Here is a 21,587-nt window from a genome sequence, read left to right on the forward strand (position 1 = left end):
AAATACAGTAGCAAACATTGGAAAACGTAGCAATTATTTTGATAAGCACCTTTTTTACAACCCCCGACAAATTAATAATAGGCTACTGACAATTAAACACAATGTGAATCGAACTACGGAAAGACAAAAGGGACAAAAATAGTGTCCTTTAAATCACATTTTAAAATACATAGTGTTAAAAGCAGGCAGCTTCTGAACTTTGAGCATATCTGAGGCAGAGACCAAAGTTAGTGGGACATTTTGGTTTTATTTTAAGATTTACTTTATAAATGACAACTAAAAGATTGTTTTATAAAGTGTATTATATTCTGATATTTCATCAAAGACCCTATACCTTTCTACAGAGGTCTGGGCTAAGCCCCGATTATCCACTGATCCTAGAACCAGCCCTGGTGTAGAACAGGGAACAACCTAGGGCTGCACGATTATAGCAAAAATCATAATTGTCGATTATTGCCCTTGATATTGTAATCGCGATTATTAATGTCGTTTAAAATATAAAAATACTGTGATGTCACAAAATAAGCAACCGTGCGGTTCTTCAGAGTAGCAGATTTCAGTGGTGGATATGAACTGCGCTCCAGTTTCATTTAAGCATCTTTTTAGCATTAAATATTGTAATAATGTTTGTTAATGTTAGGCCAAATAAAAATTATTTTAAAAGGATATCTATGGTATAGAATAAATTAAATTATTGCTAAATTACTGCTTAAATGATTAGTAGACGTACAGTAAATATTATGACATATTCAATATTCAAACTTATTAAAAGCCGATTTAAATTGACCAAGTTACTTATCGCGTTCAGTAAGCCCTTTAGTGGCGAGACAGGGGACCATTCATCCCCATTAGATCTTCAATGTGATCTTGTTTATGTACGATCATCGTTAGATGGGGATCAATAGACGGAGGACTATTTTAAGCGGCTCTGATTGGCCAATGCTGTTTCATTGCTCAACGGACGTTAGTGATTGGTTAGAATACTCAACCGCTGCAAAAACACGTTGTAAATAGAAACCATTGATGCAACAGGAGCAGATTTAAATTGAGCGCTGTAATTGTCGGTTTTCACGATTACATAATCGTGGCAGCCATAATCGTAATCACGATTAGTTTTTCGATGAATTGTGCAGCCCTAGAACAACCTGAATGTCAACACAAACAGGTCTGGCAAGAACTTCGATGTATGACAAGAGCTTGCATACAAACATTCTAACACATTACTCCTCTCCTTTCTCCTATGTAGTAAATTGGATGCATTTATCTACGATGCAGCAGTCTTGAACTACATGGCCGGCCGTGATGAGGGCTGTAAACTGGTGACCATTGGCAGTGGCTACATCTTTGCTACTACAGGGTATGGCATTGCCATTCAGAAAGACTCAGGCTGGAAGAGGGCAGTTGACCTTGCCATTCTGCAGCTCTTTGGAGATGGTAAAGATTGTTTGATTTGTTTTGATCAAATGTTTTCCCCATTCTGATGGTTGATGTCAACATTAACTGAAGCTCCTGACCCATATCTGTATGATTTTATGCATTGCACTGCTGCCACATGATTGGCTGATTAGATAATCACATGAATAAGTAGGTGTACAGGTGTAACTAATGAAGCGGTCAGTGAATGTACATTTATATAATGAACATATTGTCTGCTATAAAAAAGATGATAGTGACAGGGCTAACTATCACTGATAGAGATGGCCTGTGCAAAAAACTGTTCGTGTGCCTGGATATTTTATTTACTGATTATTTGCTAACAGGAGGTCTCTTAAGTTTCCTTTCGTATTTGTCTATACAGTAGGTATTGCTTTGTGTCTGTAATTCTTACGAAAACAGAACAAGTAGCAAATTGTCTTATTTTTTTATGTATTAAATATTGAAAAGAATGAGAAAGGATGCACATTTTTGCCTGTTAAACTCAGGAAAATTAGATATTATATGTATTTTTTTTTTTAATATAATAGGCCGTATTGGATTGTCCTTGTACTTACAAAGCAAAAACGGCTATAGATTGAAAGCACCAAAAAGTGTTTATCTTCACATCTCTTAATTCAGTTTGATTTGAGAACTTTCTTTTTATAACCTACTAGTGATACAGGTCCAGAGGCCATTTCTGGAAATCATCCCTTCTTCCCAAAACAGCATCTAAATAAGATGACAGGCTGTTTGGAACACATCTAAAGACACATGTAGAACATGCCCTCTGCACCCCATACAAGCATAAACAGTGTTAATAATTTGAGACATTCTGGATTATATATTGCAAGGGCAGCTTATAGATGTATAGGCAGAGACATACAACATCCTGGCAGACTGGCATCTAAATTTATTCAGATAATATACAGTATATCCACTGATGAGTGCTTCCTCATGTATGTATGGCTATGTCATGCGAGTGCCATGTGTTTGATAAGTGACACAGTTAGCATTCATACATGCATATCGACAAGCGGACCGTGCACCTAGGCTTTATAGCACCTACAGTAGGATAGGTGTATCACATGTTGTTATGTAAGCCTGCATAGGATTCCAGGAATAGAGTCCTATTTGCAAGTGTCAAGAGGGTGCTTGTGTTATCTCAAAAGTACATTGAAAAAGCATCAGCGGTGTCTGTACATGTAGGTACACATGAACACACAGGCTGAGGCATGCAAGCGCACACATTCACACTCGTATAGGTGTATAAATGGATCCACTGGATGGATGGATCAGTTCCCGTCCTTTTGGATATGTGTTGTATGTGTGAGTCTTTTTGTTTACATATTATATACAAATGTGTGTATTGTATGTATTGAGCAAGAGAATAAATTATGTGTGTGTATCTGCATTTGTCTCTAAAGACAGACCTGGAGGACACTGAGTGGGGTTTCTGAGTTTGATCATGTCCCTCCTATGAGGACTGTGATGCCCCTGAGGGCCCATATTAGTGCTGGGAACCAAATCTCAAGTGACTCCCATAAGCAGTCATTAATGAGAGAGAGCTCCACTGGGTATGGCTTTGGACTAATCCGTCATGACAAATGTAACAGGTCGCAGGGGCAGTAATTTGTTTACTGTGCACAGTTTTTTTGGGGCTCAAGATAAATGCAATGCTGAAACGCACACTGAGATTGAGATCACGAATAGGCAAACATGAAAACACACATATGCTAACAAAGTTGCTTGAGCACCCAAATCCCACAGACACACAAAACACATAGCTGGAAAAGCAAAACTTAAAAATTGCAATATATACACACAACTCACTGACTTTCTCATATCAACCCACATACAGTATAAACATGCATCAAATAAAGCAATAAGCCAAGACAGGCCATGTGTTACAGTGATTTTACAATGTGTAAGGGACGTTCTTATGTAGTGTTGTGGAGTAGTTAACTAAAAAGTGTGACACTACTAACTTAACTACATTTTTCAGTATCGTGACAACTTTAGTTCAACTTATTTTTTTTGCAATAGTGCAGCTTTTCCAGTAACGAGCTACATTTTCCAAAGAGTTGCACTGTAGCGTCACAAAAAGCTGCATTTGTGACATTGTATTCTGAACGCAGCAATAAAGCAGAGGGAGTAATCAAATGCGCTTACCTCTCTCATATGTAGCACTGGGAAAACCAAAGGATTTAGGTGAATCAGTTCTTTTGTACAGTTCTTGTTAAAGGTGCAGTAAGCAATTTTAACTGTTCTGAAACTTTCACTAGACTGATCCATTGAATTGGACATCCCCCACTCTTTCCAAAAACACTGCCCTCTAAAGAGCATTGAGACCATCACTGAACAGTAGAGCAGCATTGTGTCTTCTCACAGTTGTCAAGCACAACCAGGGCTCCAGACTAAAAAAAAATGACTAAGGAGCCTGTAACAGGGTTCAATGGAAAGGATGAGGCCCCGCCCTCCTCTTTGTCACACTCCTCCCTCCTTTGCCTCAGGCCGGAGGACCCTCGGCATGACGTACATCCCCCCCCTCCACCGCTCCAGGTGGTCGGCCTACTCCCCTCGTGGACTGTGGCCGTTTTTCCGACCCCACCGCGTTTTGGCGGCCGGTAGGGAACTCCTCTGTCACTGGCAGCGGCCCCACTGCTCCAGGCGGCTGGCAGTGAGCCCCTCGCGGACGGCGGCCTTTCCTCCACGTCCAGGCGGCCTGTAGCAACTCCTCCGTCCCCCGGCGGATGGCCGTGGCTACTCCTGTGGGTGGATGGTAGTGGCGAGGGCTATACGATGGCTCATCCCTCCTCCTTCCCGGGCTTCAGCACCAATGTAACATGGTTCAATGGAAAGGAGGGGGTGGGAACCGGACGAAGCATCAAAGTAATGTTTTCAATAAACTTAAACACAAAGACACACAAACATAAACGCATACAGGGCAGCTGCCTGTAGCTCTCTCTCACTCTCGAACTGCCACATCTCATTGCATTTATCCCTCTCCTCAGCTGATTAGCCCTCCTCCTTGTCACAGAGCCATTGGTTCCTAAACTGAAACATTTAGGAGCCAAAGGGCTGTTTAAGGGTGCTTTTACACTGGCAGTTTAGTTCGAAACACAGCACGGCAATTAGTAATGTGAAAGCTGTCATGTGGACCGGGGAGTGCACCATGGTACCGAACCCAAGACTACCTGTAGGAGGTGGTCCGATTTCGGTTGCAATGGAACTGTAGCGCGATTCGCGTGAATGTGAAAGCAACTCGGACTCGGGTGCGCACTGCGCATGCGTTTTAGCCGATGACTACAGCTATCTATGTATCTATAATATATCTGTCTATACACCTTATAAATACTATATATAAATATTATTATAGGTTATAAATATAGGGTATAATAGGAGATGACAGTGGCAATAACTTCACCTTGGACACGAGCGTGAGTAAGCGTGCAGTGTAAACAAAGATGCAAATGAATTCCTTGCAATCAGCTGTTTTCTCAAAAAACGCTGTTTGCAAGCAGCAGCAAGCCGCCTTCCCCTGGACATCTGATGAGTTACACCATGAAGCGCACATATACGCAGTTGTCGTCTGCTGTGCATAATGGCACCAAAATAACAAAAAAACATGTGTGTCAAGTATGATGAGTCGTGTTGTGTTCTCCATGCGTGTTTGTGATGACGTAAGATGAACGCAAATGGACCGGGGTTCGATAGAATCAAGTGAGTGTGAAACTGCGGGGGGGACCGGTAACAATCGCACTCGGAATCAGACCGCAGCAAACGTGCCCAGTGTGAAAGCCCCCTTTGTTGCCACATTACAGAAATGCTCGATTTAGATTGTTGTTCAAAAACAAGATAGAAAGCCAAAGAAAAGACAGCTGAAAGCTCATTAATCAGGTATTTAATATACTACTAATAATTAACTTTTCCACGACATTCTAATTTATTGAGATGCACCTGTATATACTGTATAGTTGAGTGCACAAATTTGAATTCCCCTTTTGGCTCACAAGTTTTCACACCCCTTTCAGAATGTATACAAATACGTATATATATATATATATATATATATATATATATATATATATATATATATATATATATATATATATATATATATATATAAAATTAAATTCTTTAGTACTGCCCTTCCTAATCTACATAACAGGTATTTATATAAAGTATAATATGTATATAGTAGTGTGTTGCCTTCTTGAGCATCAGTTAATCTTTGAACCTTGTGTAATAGTTGTATATGAGTCCTCAATGGTCTTAAGTATCAAAAGCTGGATCTCATATCACAAATAAATAACTTATATATATATATATATATATATATATATATATATATATATATACACACACACACACACACACACACTGGTGGCCAAAAGTTTGGAATAATGTACAGAATTTGCTGTTTCGGAAAGAAATTGGTACTTTACTTCACCAACATGGCATTCAACTGATCACAAAGTATAGTCAGGACATTACTGATGTAAAAAACAGCACCATCACTATTTGAAAAAAGTCACTTTGTCAAGGGCCAAATTGTGATGGCTAGACGACTGGGTCAGAGCATCTCCAAAACAGCAGGTCTTGTGGGGTGTTCCCGGTATGCAGTGATTAGTGCCTACCAAAAGTGGTCCAAGGAAGGACAACCGGTGAATCGGCGACAGGGTCATGGGTACCCAAGGATCACTGATTCACGTGAGGAGCGAAGGCTAGCCCATCTGGTCCGATTCCACAGAAGAGCTACTGTAGCTCAAATTGCTGAAAAACTTAATGCTGGCATAATAGAAAGGTATCAGAACACACAGTGCATTGCAGCTTGATGCATATGGGGCTGCATAGCCGAGTGCCTATGCTGACACGTGTCCAGCCCTGAAGTGCCTACAATGGGCACGTGAGCAGCAGAACTGGACCATGGAGCAATGGAAGAAGGTGGCCTGGTCTGATGAATCATGTTTTCTTTTAGATCATGTGGACGGCCGGGTGCGTGTGCGTCATTTACCTGGGATAGAAGATGGCAGCAGGATGCACCATGGGAAGAAGGCAGGCCGGTGGAGGCACTGTGATTCTCTGGGCAATGTTCTGCTGGGAAACTTTGGGTCCTGGCATTCATGTGGATGTTACTTTGACATGTGCCACCTACCTAAAGATTGTTGTAGACCATGTACACCCCTTCATGGCAACGGTATTCCCTGATGACAGTGGCCTTTTTCAGCAGGATAATGCACCCTGCCACACTGCAAAAATTGTTCAGGAATGGTTTGAGGAACATGACAAAGAGTTCAAGGTTTTGACTTGGCCTCCAAATTCCCCAGATCTCAGTCCGACTGAGCATCTATGGGATGTGTTGGACCAACAAGTCCGATCCATGGAGGCCCCACCTCGCAACTTACAGGACTTAAAGGATCTGCTGCTAACGTCTTGGTGCCAGATACCACAGGACACCTTTATATAATAAAAAAAAAATCTTAGTCTTTCTTTACTGTGACTAGATGGCCCAGACACAAAGACGACAAGAGTGCAAATTGAAAGAAATCCCAGATGCAGTTTATTGTGCTACTCCAATCCCAATCAATAATAACCAGGAAAAAAAATATTTTTTGGTACATAACACAGGACTTTTAATGATAAACAAGCCTGAAATACACATGGGACTACTATTTTGAAATGTCTGCGCTCCCAGTTGTGAACTCATTGACGGATGATTTGCTGAGAAAGTGACTCGAATTCAAACTGGTAAACTGAGCCCCTGAGTTCAAACGAGCACTTGTTGGGTGATTCATTATAAAGACCCGGTTCAAAAGAGTCATTTGTTCATGAATCGGACATCACACTGTGTTTGTTGCTGCACAACACAAAGACATTTTTGCTCAAACATCATAGCAGAGACCAAAGAACAGAGTATAAATTCATCAATAAATTATTATTGTGATTAAGCATGCAGGAAAAAAGGACTTCAGGGTGACCCCTGGCCCAAAATAACAAACAAAATAGTCTAGAAAATAAAATCATTAACCTAAGAATAAGAAAGAAAGAAAAAAGATACAAAGAGACTTACCTACCTACTCTAAATTCAACTAAACAGGCAGGTCACCCAAACGAGCCTGACTGCTTGCTTCAAAGGTAGAGACACATATTGCATTTAAAGTGCTACTCTCAGAAATAACATATACAGAGAAAAACACACTGGGTTTGGTCTGCCGATTGGCATAGAGTCCGTAAAAGCACGACCGGCCCAGAGTTGTGACAGCTTGCATCTGACAGGCAGCAGTTGGTTTTTTTATTAAGCGCAGCATTAGAAAACACCATTGGCTGTAGCAAGGTGGAGCAACCTATTTGCGAATCGGCGAAGTCTGGAAAAGAACAGAGCACAAACAGGACACGCACACATAAAGAGAGAGAGAGAGAAGAGCACAAAGCCAAAAATGTTCACATTAGCACATGACATAACATAAACGATTCCCTTAAATTTAGCGTTGGAAATCCAATCCAATCATTTTCCAATCCAATTTAAGTCAATTCTTTTGAACGGACATGTAGATGAACTAGTTCACATAAATGATTAACTGATTCACTTGAGTCCCACACGGCCTTAAAAGGACTTTAAGTGAAATATTTAGTGTTTTTCTACTGTTGATCACTATTTCAATTTAGAATAGGGTGTTTTCTAGTTTATTAGTGTATATGAAGTTTAAATTTGTTCAATTTAATGTCGTCAGCCTATTTGTTGAACCCTAAAAATATTTCCTTAAAGCGACTTTTTGGTAGCTTGTAGTGTAGCTGTACTTTTTTAAAAGAGTAGCTTGACTATAGTTTAACTACTTTTTTAACTACTTACTTTTTTTTTTTGTTCACCCAATTTGGAATGCCCAATTCCCAATGTGCTTTTAAGTCCTTGTGGTTGCGTAGTGATTTGCCTCAATCTGGGTGGCGGAGGATGAATCCCAGTTGCCTCTGCATCTGAGACCGCCAATCCGCGCATCTTATCGTGTGGCTTGTTGAAGGTATTGCCACGGAGATATAGCACATGTGGAGGCTTCACGCCATCCACCGTGGCATCCATGCTCAGCACGTGCCCCACCGAGAACGAACCACATTATAGTGACCACAAGGAGGTTACCCCATGTGACTCTATCCTCCCTAGCAACTGGGCCAATTTGGTTGCTTAGGAGATCTGGCTGGAGTCACTTAGCACGCCCTGGGATTTGAGCTAACGAACTCCAGGGGTGGTAGCCAGCGTCTTTTACCACTGAGCTACCCAGGCCCCCAGTTTAACTACTTTAAGTTATGAGTAGCTTGTAGCTTGAGAAGCTACAATTTCAAAGTAGCTTCCCCAACACTGTTTTTAGGCACAACCCGAAATGGCGGCAACAGCAATATGACTAAAGACTCCAATGTTCAATAAACAGTGGAATTTATTATTAATAATTATCGGAATAAACAATTCTTATAAAGTAATATAGGTCATTATCCTAACTGTAGGCTTTTTGTGGTTGCCAAATATCATTGTGAGTTGGTGCATTAACATAGAATGTGCTATCACAGGTAATTTTACAATGGCTTCAAAAGCTGCTCATCCAATCAGAAATTAGAGTCTGAACTATCCGTTTTATAATACACTTTTGGTCAAAGCTAGCAATTGCATTAATATAATTGTATTTCTCCCTTACAACATCCAATCTACTCTCTTTGCATTCTGCCATTGCTCCAATCCACATCATTTCATCTTTTGATGTTTAGATACTAATCAATCTTTTTCCTCTCCCCTCTATTCTTCCTTCTCTCTTTCCTTAATTCTGTAGGTGAGATGGAGGAACTGGAGGCCCTGTGGCTGACTGGCATCTGCCACAACGAAAAAAATGAGGTTATGAGCAGTCAACTGGATGTAGACAACATGGCAGGTGTGTTCTACATGCTGGGAGCTGCAATGGCCCTGTCCCTTATCACATTCATCGCAGAGCACCTGTTTTACTGGCAACTTCGATTCTGCTTCATGGGTGTGTGCTCGGGCAAGCCCGGCATCACCTTCTCCATCAGCAGGGTGAGTGGAAGATTTACTTTTGAACTTGTGCTCCGCAGGAAAACCAAACCAGCAAGTGTTACCTGTTGCACTTTCTTTGTTCTAAAATATTTTGCAAGAGCATATAGTGGTGCTAATGTAGTGGTTTTGTCAACAAATCAGCCACACAAGTATTTTGCTATCATCAACATCAAAGCCAAAGATGGATCCATTTTAGTGTTATGACTGTTGCCATAGGAACAAATAAGTCTGGGGACGTGGAAAGCTCAGAGAGAATCTTCAAGTTCTCATCTTGTAATTATGATAATTCCAACAAGACCTGAATGTATTATTAATCCTTTATGGATCTGGTTTATCACAGTAAGTGCCCTGATGTCCTCGGTCTAGATTTTAGCAAAATAAAATCTTAATGTATGTATTGTCAAGGATGCTTATGAATTGCTGTGAATCTAGCTTTGCTGTGAAGCTATATTGTTATGTTTATTTGTCAATCACTGGGTGTTTGAAAACCAGATCTTTAGTCTACAGACCAAAGCACCAGACTCCCATTTCAAAGATTCCAAAGATTCCAAAATCAAATATTGCCTTAAGCAACACCATTTGGAGTGGTGCCATGACCCACAAAATGGCAGGATTGAACACAGAGAGAGTATATATTAGTTAACCTCACCAAATTGGCAAGTGACTCAAACATAGACCTGCTTACTATACCTGTGTTTGCAATTATTTGAGGCAAACAGGAAAAAAGATTGCTTCATTTACCAACAGGGTCATTTGTATGACGAGGTTTCCTCAGCTACAATTACAAGACTTGCATGTATGTGGAGTTCTTCGAAAATATCAATCTGATGAAAAAACTGATTTTCTTAATAGATATACTTCCCTTTGAGATGTAGATGTATGTTTGTTCACTAGCTAAAGCAGTGTTGCTGTGGTGGGGGTAAGAGAAAAAAGGCAATGGACAAAAAGGAAGAGAAAGGCACCTTTCAAGAGAAAGAACAAGAAAGAAAGAGAAATGAGATAACACTGAATGGAGAATATGTTCCAACCCAATCGTATAGAAGGGTCAGGAGATGAATGAATATAAGAGTCACACTGGGAAGGATGACCTGCGCTAAAGAAAGACAGAAGGTAGAGGAGATAAGGGGAACATAATAAAAAGAGGAAAAAACCTCACGAGAGTGGATAGACATGCTAAGTGTGACTAAGAGCGAGACAGGAAACACTTCTGACATGTTGCCTCACTGGAGGGATGGACTGCCAGTAGAAGAGTAACCTTAGCCTTTGGAATGTTTTGTTCTGTGTTTTATGTAATGGCTTATATCTTTCAAGACTAATTTTAAAAGATATTCTATTATAGTCATCACCCCCCCACCCCCTCACATCCCCACACCCCCATTTGTTGTTCTGGATATAAATAAAAATACCCAACAATTTAAAAAGGATAATGAATTATTTTACTCCCAGCCAGTCTCACAATAACAAATTTGCCATTATGAAATTACTTTGATAAAATAAACCTAATCTACACAGATAAATTCATTAAAATGCAGTAAATCTACATTACTGGTGAATGCGCTAGAGACGTTTATTAGAATATTGTATAGTTAATTTCTCATGTCAGTGATGAAGGAGAGACTGAGTAGACACAGCAGTGTCATCTGAATTGTAATCACATTGATTGAAAACATTGATGGGCAGTCAAAACTACAGATTTACTGCAGCCCTGTCACCCTGTCATCATCAATCACTGCCCCTTTGGCCCCTGCCCTTTCTCTTTATTTAATCATTCAGTTCCTTTTAAAGGAAAATAAAAATAATATTTGTTAGTATTAGGCTCTGCTATTTGAGTGGAATATATGTGCACAAACATAAAGACACTGGGCAGATGTAGATTTATGCAAAAGCTTTCCTAGTCTCACTTGCACAAAAATACAGATCATATTTTTAATTCCATCAAAGCGCTCAGTAAACACATTTTTAATAATTAAAATTAAAATAACAACTTTCCAACATTTTATGACTGTAACCTTAAATGTGTAGATATGTGCAGATAATGCAAAAAAAAAAACAAAAAAAAAACATTACTACTCATTTGATTTTGAACAAGAAACAGATTGATAAATGGGAGCTCTGCCGTGGGATTGCTGCCTTTGTGTGTATGTGTGAGTGTGTGTTTATTGATCACAGACACCTGTGCTGGTTCTCTTGTAAAGATTCTGAACAAAAATAAGCAATATACTAATTCCACATTTTTGTCACTTCTCCTTTCTTTTGTTTTTTTTTTTTTTGTTTGTTTTTCGTTCCTCATTTTATCTGCCCAACAGGGTATCTACAGTTGCATCCATGGTGTCCAGATTGAAGAGAACAAATCAGGACTTAACTCACCATCAGCCACTATGAACATGAACATGAATAACACCCACTCCAACATTCTCCGCCTCTTGCGTACTGCCAAGAACATGACCTCTGTGCCTGGGGTCAATGGTTCACCTCACAGCCAATTGGACTACAGTCATCGTGAGTCAGCCGTTTATGACATAAGTGAACACCGGCGCAGCCTAACAGGCCATAATGACTGCAAACCACCACCATACCTGCTAGAGGACAACATGTTCAGCGACTATGTCAGTGAGGTGGAGAGGACTTTTGGGAACTTGCACCTGAAGGACAGCAACCTGTACCAGGATCATTACCTACACCACCATGGGGGATCTGAACTGGCTCTTGGTATGTCGGGTCCCCTGCCTAACCGACCTCGTAGCTTAGGGAGTGCCAGTTCTTTGGAGGGTGGGTACGATTGTGACAGCTTAGGGGGAGGGGTTGCGCCCATCTTCACCACCCAGCCACGGCAGTCGCTGACACACCGGAACAGGGAAAAGTTTGACCTGATTGCAGGTCATCCGACCCAGTCAAGCTTCAAGTCTGGCCTGCCTGATCTGTACGGGAAGTTCTCCTTCAAAGGTGGGGCATCCAGTTCAGGGTTTATTGCGGGACATGACAGGTACTGCGGGGGAGGTGGGGTGGGATCGGGAGGGGACGATGGAAACATACGATCCGATGTGTCAGATATTTCCACTCACACTGTGACCTACGGAAACCTTGAAGGGCACGGCAAACGGCGCAAACAGTACAGGGACAGCCTAAAAAAGAGACCTGCTTCTGCCAAGTCTCGCCGTGAGCAAGATGAGATTGAGCTTGGCTTCAGGAGACGCCCCCACCACACTATCCATCATCATCATCACCACCATCATCCAGCAACACAAGCACACCGCTCAGCCACCCCACCTGTGGAGCGCAAGAGCCAGAGAAGTGGTAACTGCACACCTTATCTATTCAGAGACAAAGATAATTTGAGAGACTTCTATGTGGACCAGTTTCAAACCAAGGAAGGGGCATCCCCCTGGGATCATTTGGATTTAAGTGATGCTACAGGAATGGGTGGGGGTGGTTATGGCGGCGTAGTTAGTAGTGGTGGAGGTGGGGGAGCGTGCACTAGTTTGGTTCCCACTGAAGATTTCCTGAAAGGTAAATCCAAGAAGACAGAGAGTAAGGGTGGAATGGGAGGAGGATCACCTGGGCAACAGAGCCATGCATGCTGGGAAAAGGGCATCGGAGGGGTGGGGGGGTTGGCCGGAGGGGATTGGGAATGTCGCAATTGCCGCAATGGAGGAGTTGGTAATGGAGTTTGCATGCATGGGGGAGGTGGGGGTGGGGGCTATCCAGCTGCTGGGGGAGTTGGGGGATCCACTGGAGGAGGTGGAGTTAGTGGACAAATCTCAAGCCGCCCTAGTTCAGCAACCTGCAAGCGATGTGATTCGTGCAAGAAACCGGGCAACTTGTATGACATCAGTGAGGACAACCACCTCCTCATGGATCAAATTCGGGGCAAACACCTCCTGGAGAGTGGAAAGGGAGGGGGAAGCACAGGGGCCCAAACCCAGTTACAGAGGCGGAAATTTGGCCCAGGTGGTAAGGTTTTGCGCAGGCAGCATTCTTATGACACATTTGTAGAGCTGCAGAAGGAAGGGGCAGGAAGGATGGGTGGGTTTGGAGGTGGTGGTGGAGCGTCAATGCTTCCTCCACCCCGAAGCGTGAGCCTAAAAGACAAAGACCGCTACATGGAGGGCGTGAGCCCCTACGCCCAGATGTTTGAGCAGTATGCGGGAGGGGATCGGGAGACAACATATTTTTGTGGAGGGGACAGAGGGAAGGGTGGGGGTTCATCTTTTAGCTTATTCCGTGGGGGTGAAGGTGGGTTGCACCGTCGCTCCGTGGGAGAGAGAGATATGAGGGACAGGGATAGAGGCATTATGGGAGGAGGTGTGGGCGGTACCCGAGGGGTCGGGACTTACTCCTTGTCTAAATCTCTCTACCCAGATAAGGTGAACCAGAACCCATTCATCCCAACCTTCGGCGACGACCAGTGTCTATTACACGGCGCCAAATCATACTACATCAAAAAGCAGCAGCCACAGCCGCAGCAGCAACAGATGCCACAACAACAGCAGCAGCAACAGCTCCTCAACAACAGTCGGGCTGACTTCCTGGGCTCCATGGGGGTGACTTCCTATTTGCCTGCCTCTGCTACTTCTGGGGTGTTATCCAACGTGGCCCCTCGGTTCCCCAAAGAGCTATGTCTGGGCGGGCCCCTTGGCAACCACCACGGTGGAGGACCTAGCAACAACAAGCTGCTGTCAGCAAGGGATGGGTTAGGAATGGGGCAAGGACAGAGACCATTTAATGGCTCGAGCAACGGACATGTTTATGAGAAGCTTTCCAGCATTGAGTCTGATGTCTGAAGAGGGGAGTCAGAAGCAGATAGACATATGAGAAAGAAGCCAACGAACATGCGGAATGACAAGAGAGAAAACTAAAAAGGCTGTGTGTAATTAGTACCTTCATTCTCAAAGAAAGAAGAGGAAACCCTGTGTGAGAAACTGACTCTTGATGCTTTCATTAAGTTACATGGGTGATGAGCTATCAAGCATAGGTATGTAAACAGAGAGAGGGGACCTGCCCACTGTTGAAAAGGTGAGATTAGGGGGAAAACAGTTAATTACTCTCTTTTATTCACATGTTTTTCTATATCCCACTATTTTCTGGCTCCTAACTAATCAAAACAGAGGCCAATCCAGTTTACAGATGGAGACAACCGTGTACAATCCTTTGTACAATCGTGGATGGAAATCAGTTACTGTTTTTAAACAACAGGGTAAAACTTACAATAATTGTATTTATAATGTTCTTGATAATAATATTATTCTATATTATTACAATGTTTATGATGTTCCATTTGGGCTTGGTTTCTGGATGTTTTATGCTGTTACATATTTGTACTGTAGTTTCCGTTCTTAACAAACCACTTTGCAGGAGGCTTTTTTGATTTGTCAATTGATCTTATTTGATTGTCAATTTAATTGTAGACAAACTTGGATTCCATAAAAGTTCTTTATTATTGATTAATCATGTTTATTTTTCTAGTATGGAGTGCTGTAAAACGTGTGTAAAAGGCATGATTTGCAAAGTACTTCAGCTGTACTTGAGAAATAATTTTGAAGGAAATGTATTATTATCTCCTTATTTTATAGTGTTCCATTTTCAGAACAATATTGGTTTAATACACAGCACATTATGTGCCTTAACAAGACTTACAGAATTCCAGATTTACAGGTCATATTGCCATGGTGACTTTTCGGTCACTGCACACAGATTTGTCATTGGATGATTCATATTATTCTGGAACCTTCCTTTTAATGATATAAGAACTGATATTTAAACCCAGCATTTAGGAGACGCTAGCCTGAATGCATTCATAGTATTAATGCTGAGGACAAGATTCTAAAGAAAACTAATGGAATTATCATTGTAACAAGGTTTAATAATAGGAACAAAGATTTTTTTTTAGAAAGGTTTTGCACAACATTGTACAGTGCACAGTATCATCGCAAAGTTGAGCTGTAGGGCATTACATGTGTATGGTGTTTTCTGTAACATGAAAAAATTAATTAATTATTTTTCTCCTCTGTCCCCCATCTCTGGAGCATGAGGAGGTTTTTGACCAAGCAGCAAAATAAAAAGTTTGTCATGGATTTGTTTCCCCTTAGAATGTGGTTAGTATTGGACATGCTTATCTGTACTTTCCTTAAGGAGATGCCCGCCAGTCCTCAGTAGGGTGTTGAAAGTTATAATGAAATAATTTATTTTTTTCAGCAAATGCTGTTATGTAAATATAAATTATTTTCCACTCTGTACAGTGAATAGACAGAAAGGATGTAACTCTACAGGTTTGTTTGACCACATTCATTAGTTGATATTTTAAGTTTTAGATTTTTAGAACTGAAGTAAACTGTTAAAAGATTAACATTCCAATTCTACTGCAAAAAATTATCCATAAAATATTAACGGTATGGACAAACATGAATATTCATTTGATTTTATGCAGTAAGGGATCATGTTTGTTCAAGCAAACATGATCCCTTACTGCAGCTGTGCAGAAGGCAGTAAATTCTATTCAAGTCCAAGTACTTTTTAACTTGAATCAAGACATAATAGCGATAGGGATAACTCAGAAAAGCTGTTTTTTTCCTATCCTTTTCATATTAATTTGCTTGTAGATAGTAGAGGTATTTCTCAGGAAGGTTGGATGGGCACAGGCAAAAACAAACATATCGTTGAACTAAATTGCCTAATTACCTAAATCAATAAACCAATGATCCCATTATTTGGACAACCATGAGCCATGAGAAGTGCATTGCAAATATTTAACTCTCTATTTCAGAACCACCATTGAACTTGCATTGCAGGGCAGTATGAAGAAATCATTTCTCTTTAAACCTTTGGCCCAAAGCTTAGACAAAATCCTTTACTTGAAGTTTGTGTTAATTGCAAATTTTGTTTACAGTTTTTTTGTGAATGAACTGTTAACCAAACAGATCTCCACTTTAAGCACAATATTTATAATATTTGGTTTATAATTGATGTTTCACTATTTTTATCTTAACTTTTTGCCACATTCTTTTTTGACTCAGTTGTCTTTGTATGAAAGTTTGTGTTTAAGAAGAGCATGCATTTCTTTTACTTATTAATTGCCATATCTTTAGCATTTCATACATTTATGTCTATTTAGATATCACGCCTGCTCTTTGTTGGTGCAATATGTCGTTAAACTGCGCATCATACAGGTTCAGAGTGATACCATGATTCTAATGAACTGATAAGATGTTTGAATATGGACATGTGTGGAATATTAACTCATCGTTCACATTTAAGTACTGCTTGATTATATCAAGCAAACCCAAACTATGGGTGATAATGATAGAATTTGTCAGGAATATTGCTATTATTTAAGAATATTTTTGAAAGACCATTCCTGTGTCCATGTAGAGCTAATTTTGTCACAATTTATTTTCATTTTTATCACACATGAATTTTTTAAATTGGTCTCACAATACCTTTCTTTGCATGGTACCGTGTTTTTAAAAGTATCCTTAAGATTCTTTATGCTTAGTCTACTTTTCTCTTTTTTGTTTTCTTTAGTAAATCCTTTAAAGATATATCATAACATTTATGTTGTGTGACAGTTTTTTTTTTTAAAGAGCTAGAGCTGTGGTGACAGACTTAGACCATAGCATTTCCTACAGGACAGTCAAGCCTATAGTTTTTAGTTGTACTATGTAGAGAAAGTATTGTGTGATTGCGTGTGCAAATATCAGAGACATTGCCTTTGCTCTTCCTGAAAAGCTTTCCAGTTTTCTATTACATTTCATTTGGATTCACACTTTAAAGATGTGGCCTTGTAATTCCACGCTGATATCATTCGATAAAAATAGTGTGTGATGACTTTTGCAGCAGAGGATACAAGAGAGGTAGGCAGATAAAAATGGGAGGCAGAGAAAGAGAGAGTGACAGTAGCTAATGTTCTATGTGTTATTTTAATATTTTATTTCTCTTCTCATTCATTCTCATTTTAACTTATCATGACTGGTAGGATAGGACTGCAGTATTTTCACTATATTTTATTTGCTTGTCATTTTAGTCCTCATGCACCCTCCCTAGTATGGTACGTCACACTTGATTGTACGTCTGCATTCATATGGTTGATTACCTCTGTGTGTGCACGCAGGTGTATGCACATTTGTCCATGCACAAGTGTGTGTGTGTGATTGTGTGTGTGAGAGAGAGCGAGCGAGAGAGGGAAGGATACAGAGCACAGTGCAATGGTTATCTATTATTATGTCTGCTGTAAATAATTATGTCCCCTTCCCATTACCTTTTAATATATGGAGACAAATATTTAAAATATTGAAATTTGAGATACATTTTGTCTGGAAGATTTTTTATAGCCAAGTTATTAGACCACTGCACCAGGGGAACAGTGCCATTCTAATAGCATCAGAGAACCAGAATTTAAGACAAAAATGACATCTTTGTTGTCATTAATTCTGTCTTTCTTGTATTCTGTGGTTTTAACCACTTATTTTAAATGTTACATAAGGATCACAACTGTACAGATTCTGTAAATATGACAAAATTGTTTCTTTTTTCTGTTTTTGTATGGAGAGAGATTACATGTGTTAAGACTACAATAATAATTTAATGAGACATTTCACAATACATAAGCTATTGAGAATACAGACACAATGTGAAAATAAGTGCTAAGATATATTCTTCTGTCTCTTTGTACAAAACAGTGTTGACTAAAAACAAAATAAAAGGGAGAGATCTCAAGCGTTATAGTCTTTCTGTCTTTTTCATACAGCCGAGAGAATTTGAGAGGATACAATGACAGTCCTTTTTTTCTGTCATTAAACGCATCTTGTGCCAGATTTCCCCAGATAGATACTTTGGTTTTGATAAGGTTAATGCTTTTGGGGGACAGAGTATTTGTCTAATAGTTGTGCTTCTTTGCACAGATTTCAAATTACAATGTACACTGACAATTTTATACATGCTTAGTTTGTATTCGTGACATTGCACAGTGGAGGAAACGTGAGTGAGAGCTTCTTTAGCCACTTGTGTTGCCGTGGATACATGTGGTTCACTGCATCATGTACAAAGTGCCAGCAAAGTACTGATGTCATTGCACTGAATATACTGCTGTTTTTTTTTTTTGTTTGTTTGTTTGTTTGTTTGTTTTTTACCTATTGATTAATGTCAAATGTGTAATCATTCTGATTATTGATTCCTGTTGATCATGTAAAATCTGTATAGGCTGTTTATTTTTAAAGTAATAGCTGTTTATTTTAAAATCATTTGCAATTCAATATTTCACAAACCTACTCTTTCTATTCCTGTCTCAATCCCCCACTCTCTCACTCCCTCTCTTTTTCCTTCCCGCTCTCTTTTCTCACACGCTTCCTTCAAGCAGTCAATCACAGAATACATTGCAACACATGTAACTATTTCTTGACAATTAACTGTTACCTAGCAACTGGATCTTTAGAGAGAGGGAAGAGAAAGAGAGAGACAGAGGGAGAAAGAAAAGAATACTGGTGTAGTGTACTGTGTCTTGGTTTGGGTTCTACAATAAATCAACATATAATACAGAAATGGCAAGTACAGATGATGTGCAACACCCACACGTGTCCGTGGAAACAGACAAACAGAAATCAGAAATAAAGACATGTAAACGCAATGTTGAGGAACACAGAGAAGAAGAAGATGGTGAAGGAAGAGTGACAGTCAGATAGAGAGAAAGAACTGTAAATGAGGGAAGAATGGAGAGATTACAAGTATTTAATAAGGTCCTGTAAGTCAAACGCTACACAATCATTCTGAGAGGGAAAAAAGGTTGAGTCTTGTTTTCTGTAGACAGGGTTGCTGCTGAGTTTTTAAGACCTTTTTCAAGACCTGAACAAATAAAATTAATACCCTAGCCCCATACTAAAACAAACCAACACAATCTTAAAATAAATAATGTATCACAGTCTCTTACTTAAACAGGCAGGGGCGCACATTCAACATGGCCTTAACATTGCTTATCAGTAAAACAGTATTATAATGTTCCATTATATAAATAAATAAAAATTAGAGGTCAACAGATATTGGATTTTGCTGATACAATAATGTGTTGAAAGAAAGGCAATTAATCTGCCAATAGTTTTTTTAATTGTTAGCCTATATTAAATGTTCTTAGTCTTTCATTCCTGTGATGGGGAGGGTCAGACAGAGGCTACAAGTGTCCAAATTGAATTAAATTCCAGATGCAGATTATGGTGCAACCAAAAATACAACAAAGCAGAATTTTTTGGAGGCTAAAATACACAGGGGACTCTTATTTTGAAATGTATGAGCTTCACTGCTTCCCTCTGCTCATTCAAACAGATAAGGGAAATAAAATGTGCACTCCTACAGTAATCTACAACGTAATACAATATAAACAATTAAATGTAAACACTGTCATATTTCCTTAACACTATATCATCATCATCATCAACAGTTGATCATTAGTGATAGTTTGTCATAAATTTCCGATATGGCCTAATGATTGTGAACTGCTCTGCAACAGCTGAAAACACTCACATATTCAAAGACATAGCCTGGTTTGATGAATCTCGATTTCTGCTCAGGTACACAGATGGTAGGCCCACTGCAGCCTCAGCTTTCTATTCTTGGCTGTCAGAAGTGGAACCCGACTTGGTCTTCTGCTGTTGTAGCCCATGTTATTCTGCTCACTACAATTGTACAGAGTGGTTATCTGAGTTACCATAGCCTTTCTGTCAGCTCAAAACAGTCTGGCCATTCTCCGTTGACCTCTCTCATCAACAAGGTGTTTCTGCCCGCAGAACTGCCGCTCACTGGATGTTTCTGGCGCCACAAACTATAGCTAAGTACCAAACTACAATTTTATATTCCATATACATACCAATATCAACCAAGTCTCATATAATCAACGTTACTATAAATACATTTTTGCAAACTGAGTTTTAGATGCCACTTTCTAAGTTTTGCTGCAGTTTCCTGGTGAAATTAACTCTACAGGCGCTTCAACAACTGTGGGCTTTATTCACTTTCACACAAATAACGAGTACTATGGCTGATTATGACTTTATAAACACTTATTTTTCGCTCTATTACTCACACCCTGCTATGTTATGATATCAATACACTTTTACTCTAACGCAACATTTGTAAAATGATCATTTTTAACACTTGTATTAAAAACCCACCTACATTAACACAAGTATTCCAACATGATTATCTTTTGTTCTAGCTCACCTGATAGAGTGTTGGACTTTGGACTCGAAAGACCAGGGCTCGAGTCCAGCCAAAGACGTGTAGAATGAAAGAACAGCAAAAGTGCCATTGAAGCGACACGATATGATGTGGTTGCTTCAGTAAATTTGCTTTTCATGTCGAATTTGCTTTTAAAACACTAACGGTTAGGTTTAGGTGTTGGTTTAGAGTAAGGATGTCTATTTTATCTTTTTTTAAAACCTCATCTGATTCCGACATAATTTCACTCACTTTTGGCGCCCCCCGCTGGACATTACACAGGGAACGTGTAATGAAGCACATAATTTTGGTTTGTAAAATTGTTGTCATTGATATATGAAAGCTCCGACTTGACAGTCATGACATCATATAAAAAAAAAACTATTGCAGCGGCCTCAAAAGTTAAAAATAGTGAACACATAATTCTGTCTGATTTATTATGCCATTGTTACCTGGAGTGCTTTCTTTGTTTTTAAAACATTTTGCAAGAGCACATAGAGGTGGTTTGATGGATTAATGTAGTGATTAAATATTCTGCTGTTATCAACAACAAAGATCCGTTTAAACCTTGTATTAAGATGCATTTCCTGTGATCCGATCACAAGTGGTCAGCATTAAATACAGATGTAAACAGGGTGCAAAACGTATCGGATCACAAAACCATATACGGAACGCATGTGCACATCACATTTTAGGTGTAAACTAATCCATCCTGGATATGCGTCCTGGAGAGCAGCAAAGCACCACCCCTCACCTGTCAATCAACCGCTCCGCTAAAACAAAAGTTTAAACTTTACCAGTTTCGAGTGGCTTTAAATTTGAATACGAATACGTATAGCGAATACATATACCAGCATTAGAATTTCACAGATCTTCTTCAGTGTGACTGATATTAACATGTAGTGACAAAGATGAGAAGCAC

At 39.8% G+C, this 21,587-nt stretch overlaps 1 protein-coding gene across 2 annotated transcripts in view; it reads left to right on the forward strand.

The window, feature by feature from the left end:
• Positions 1 to 18,173, forward strand: part of LOC127443674 (glutamate receptor ionotropic, NMDA 2B-like) — a 144,251-nt gene extending 126,078 nt beyond the window's left edge. The window contains exons 12-15 of one of the 2 annotated variants that reach the window (XM_051702427.1): positions 1,247 to 1,434; positions 9,231 to 9,469; positions 11,776 to 12,178; positions 13,829 to 18,173. In XM_051702427.1, the coding sequence (XP_051558387.1) occupies positions 1,247 to 1,434; positions 9,231 to 9,469; positions 11,776 to 12,178; positions 13,829 to 14,250 (1,252 nt within the window). In that variant the 3' untranslated portion in view covers positions 14,251 to 18,173. Of the gene's footprint in view, positions 1 to 1,246; positions 1,435 to 9,230; positions 9,470 to 11,775 lie in introns of both variants that reach the window. The other variant, XM_051702426.1, reaches the window with a different exon arrangement.
• The last annotated feature ends 3,414 nt before the right edge of the window (positions 18,174 to 21,587 follow it).

The sequence above is a fragment of the Myxocyprinus asiaticus genome, chromosome 7 (assembly GCF_019703515.2).
Source record: "Myxocyprinus asiaticus isolate MX2 ecotype Aquarium Trade chromosome 7, UBuf_Myxa_2, whole genome shotgun sequence".
Lineage (NCBI taxonomy): Eukaryota > Metazoa > Chordata > Actinopteri > Cypriniformes > Catostomidae > Myxocyprinus > Myxocyprinus asiaticus.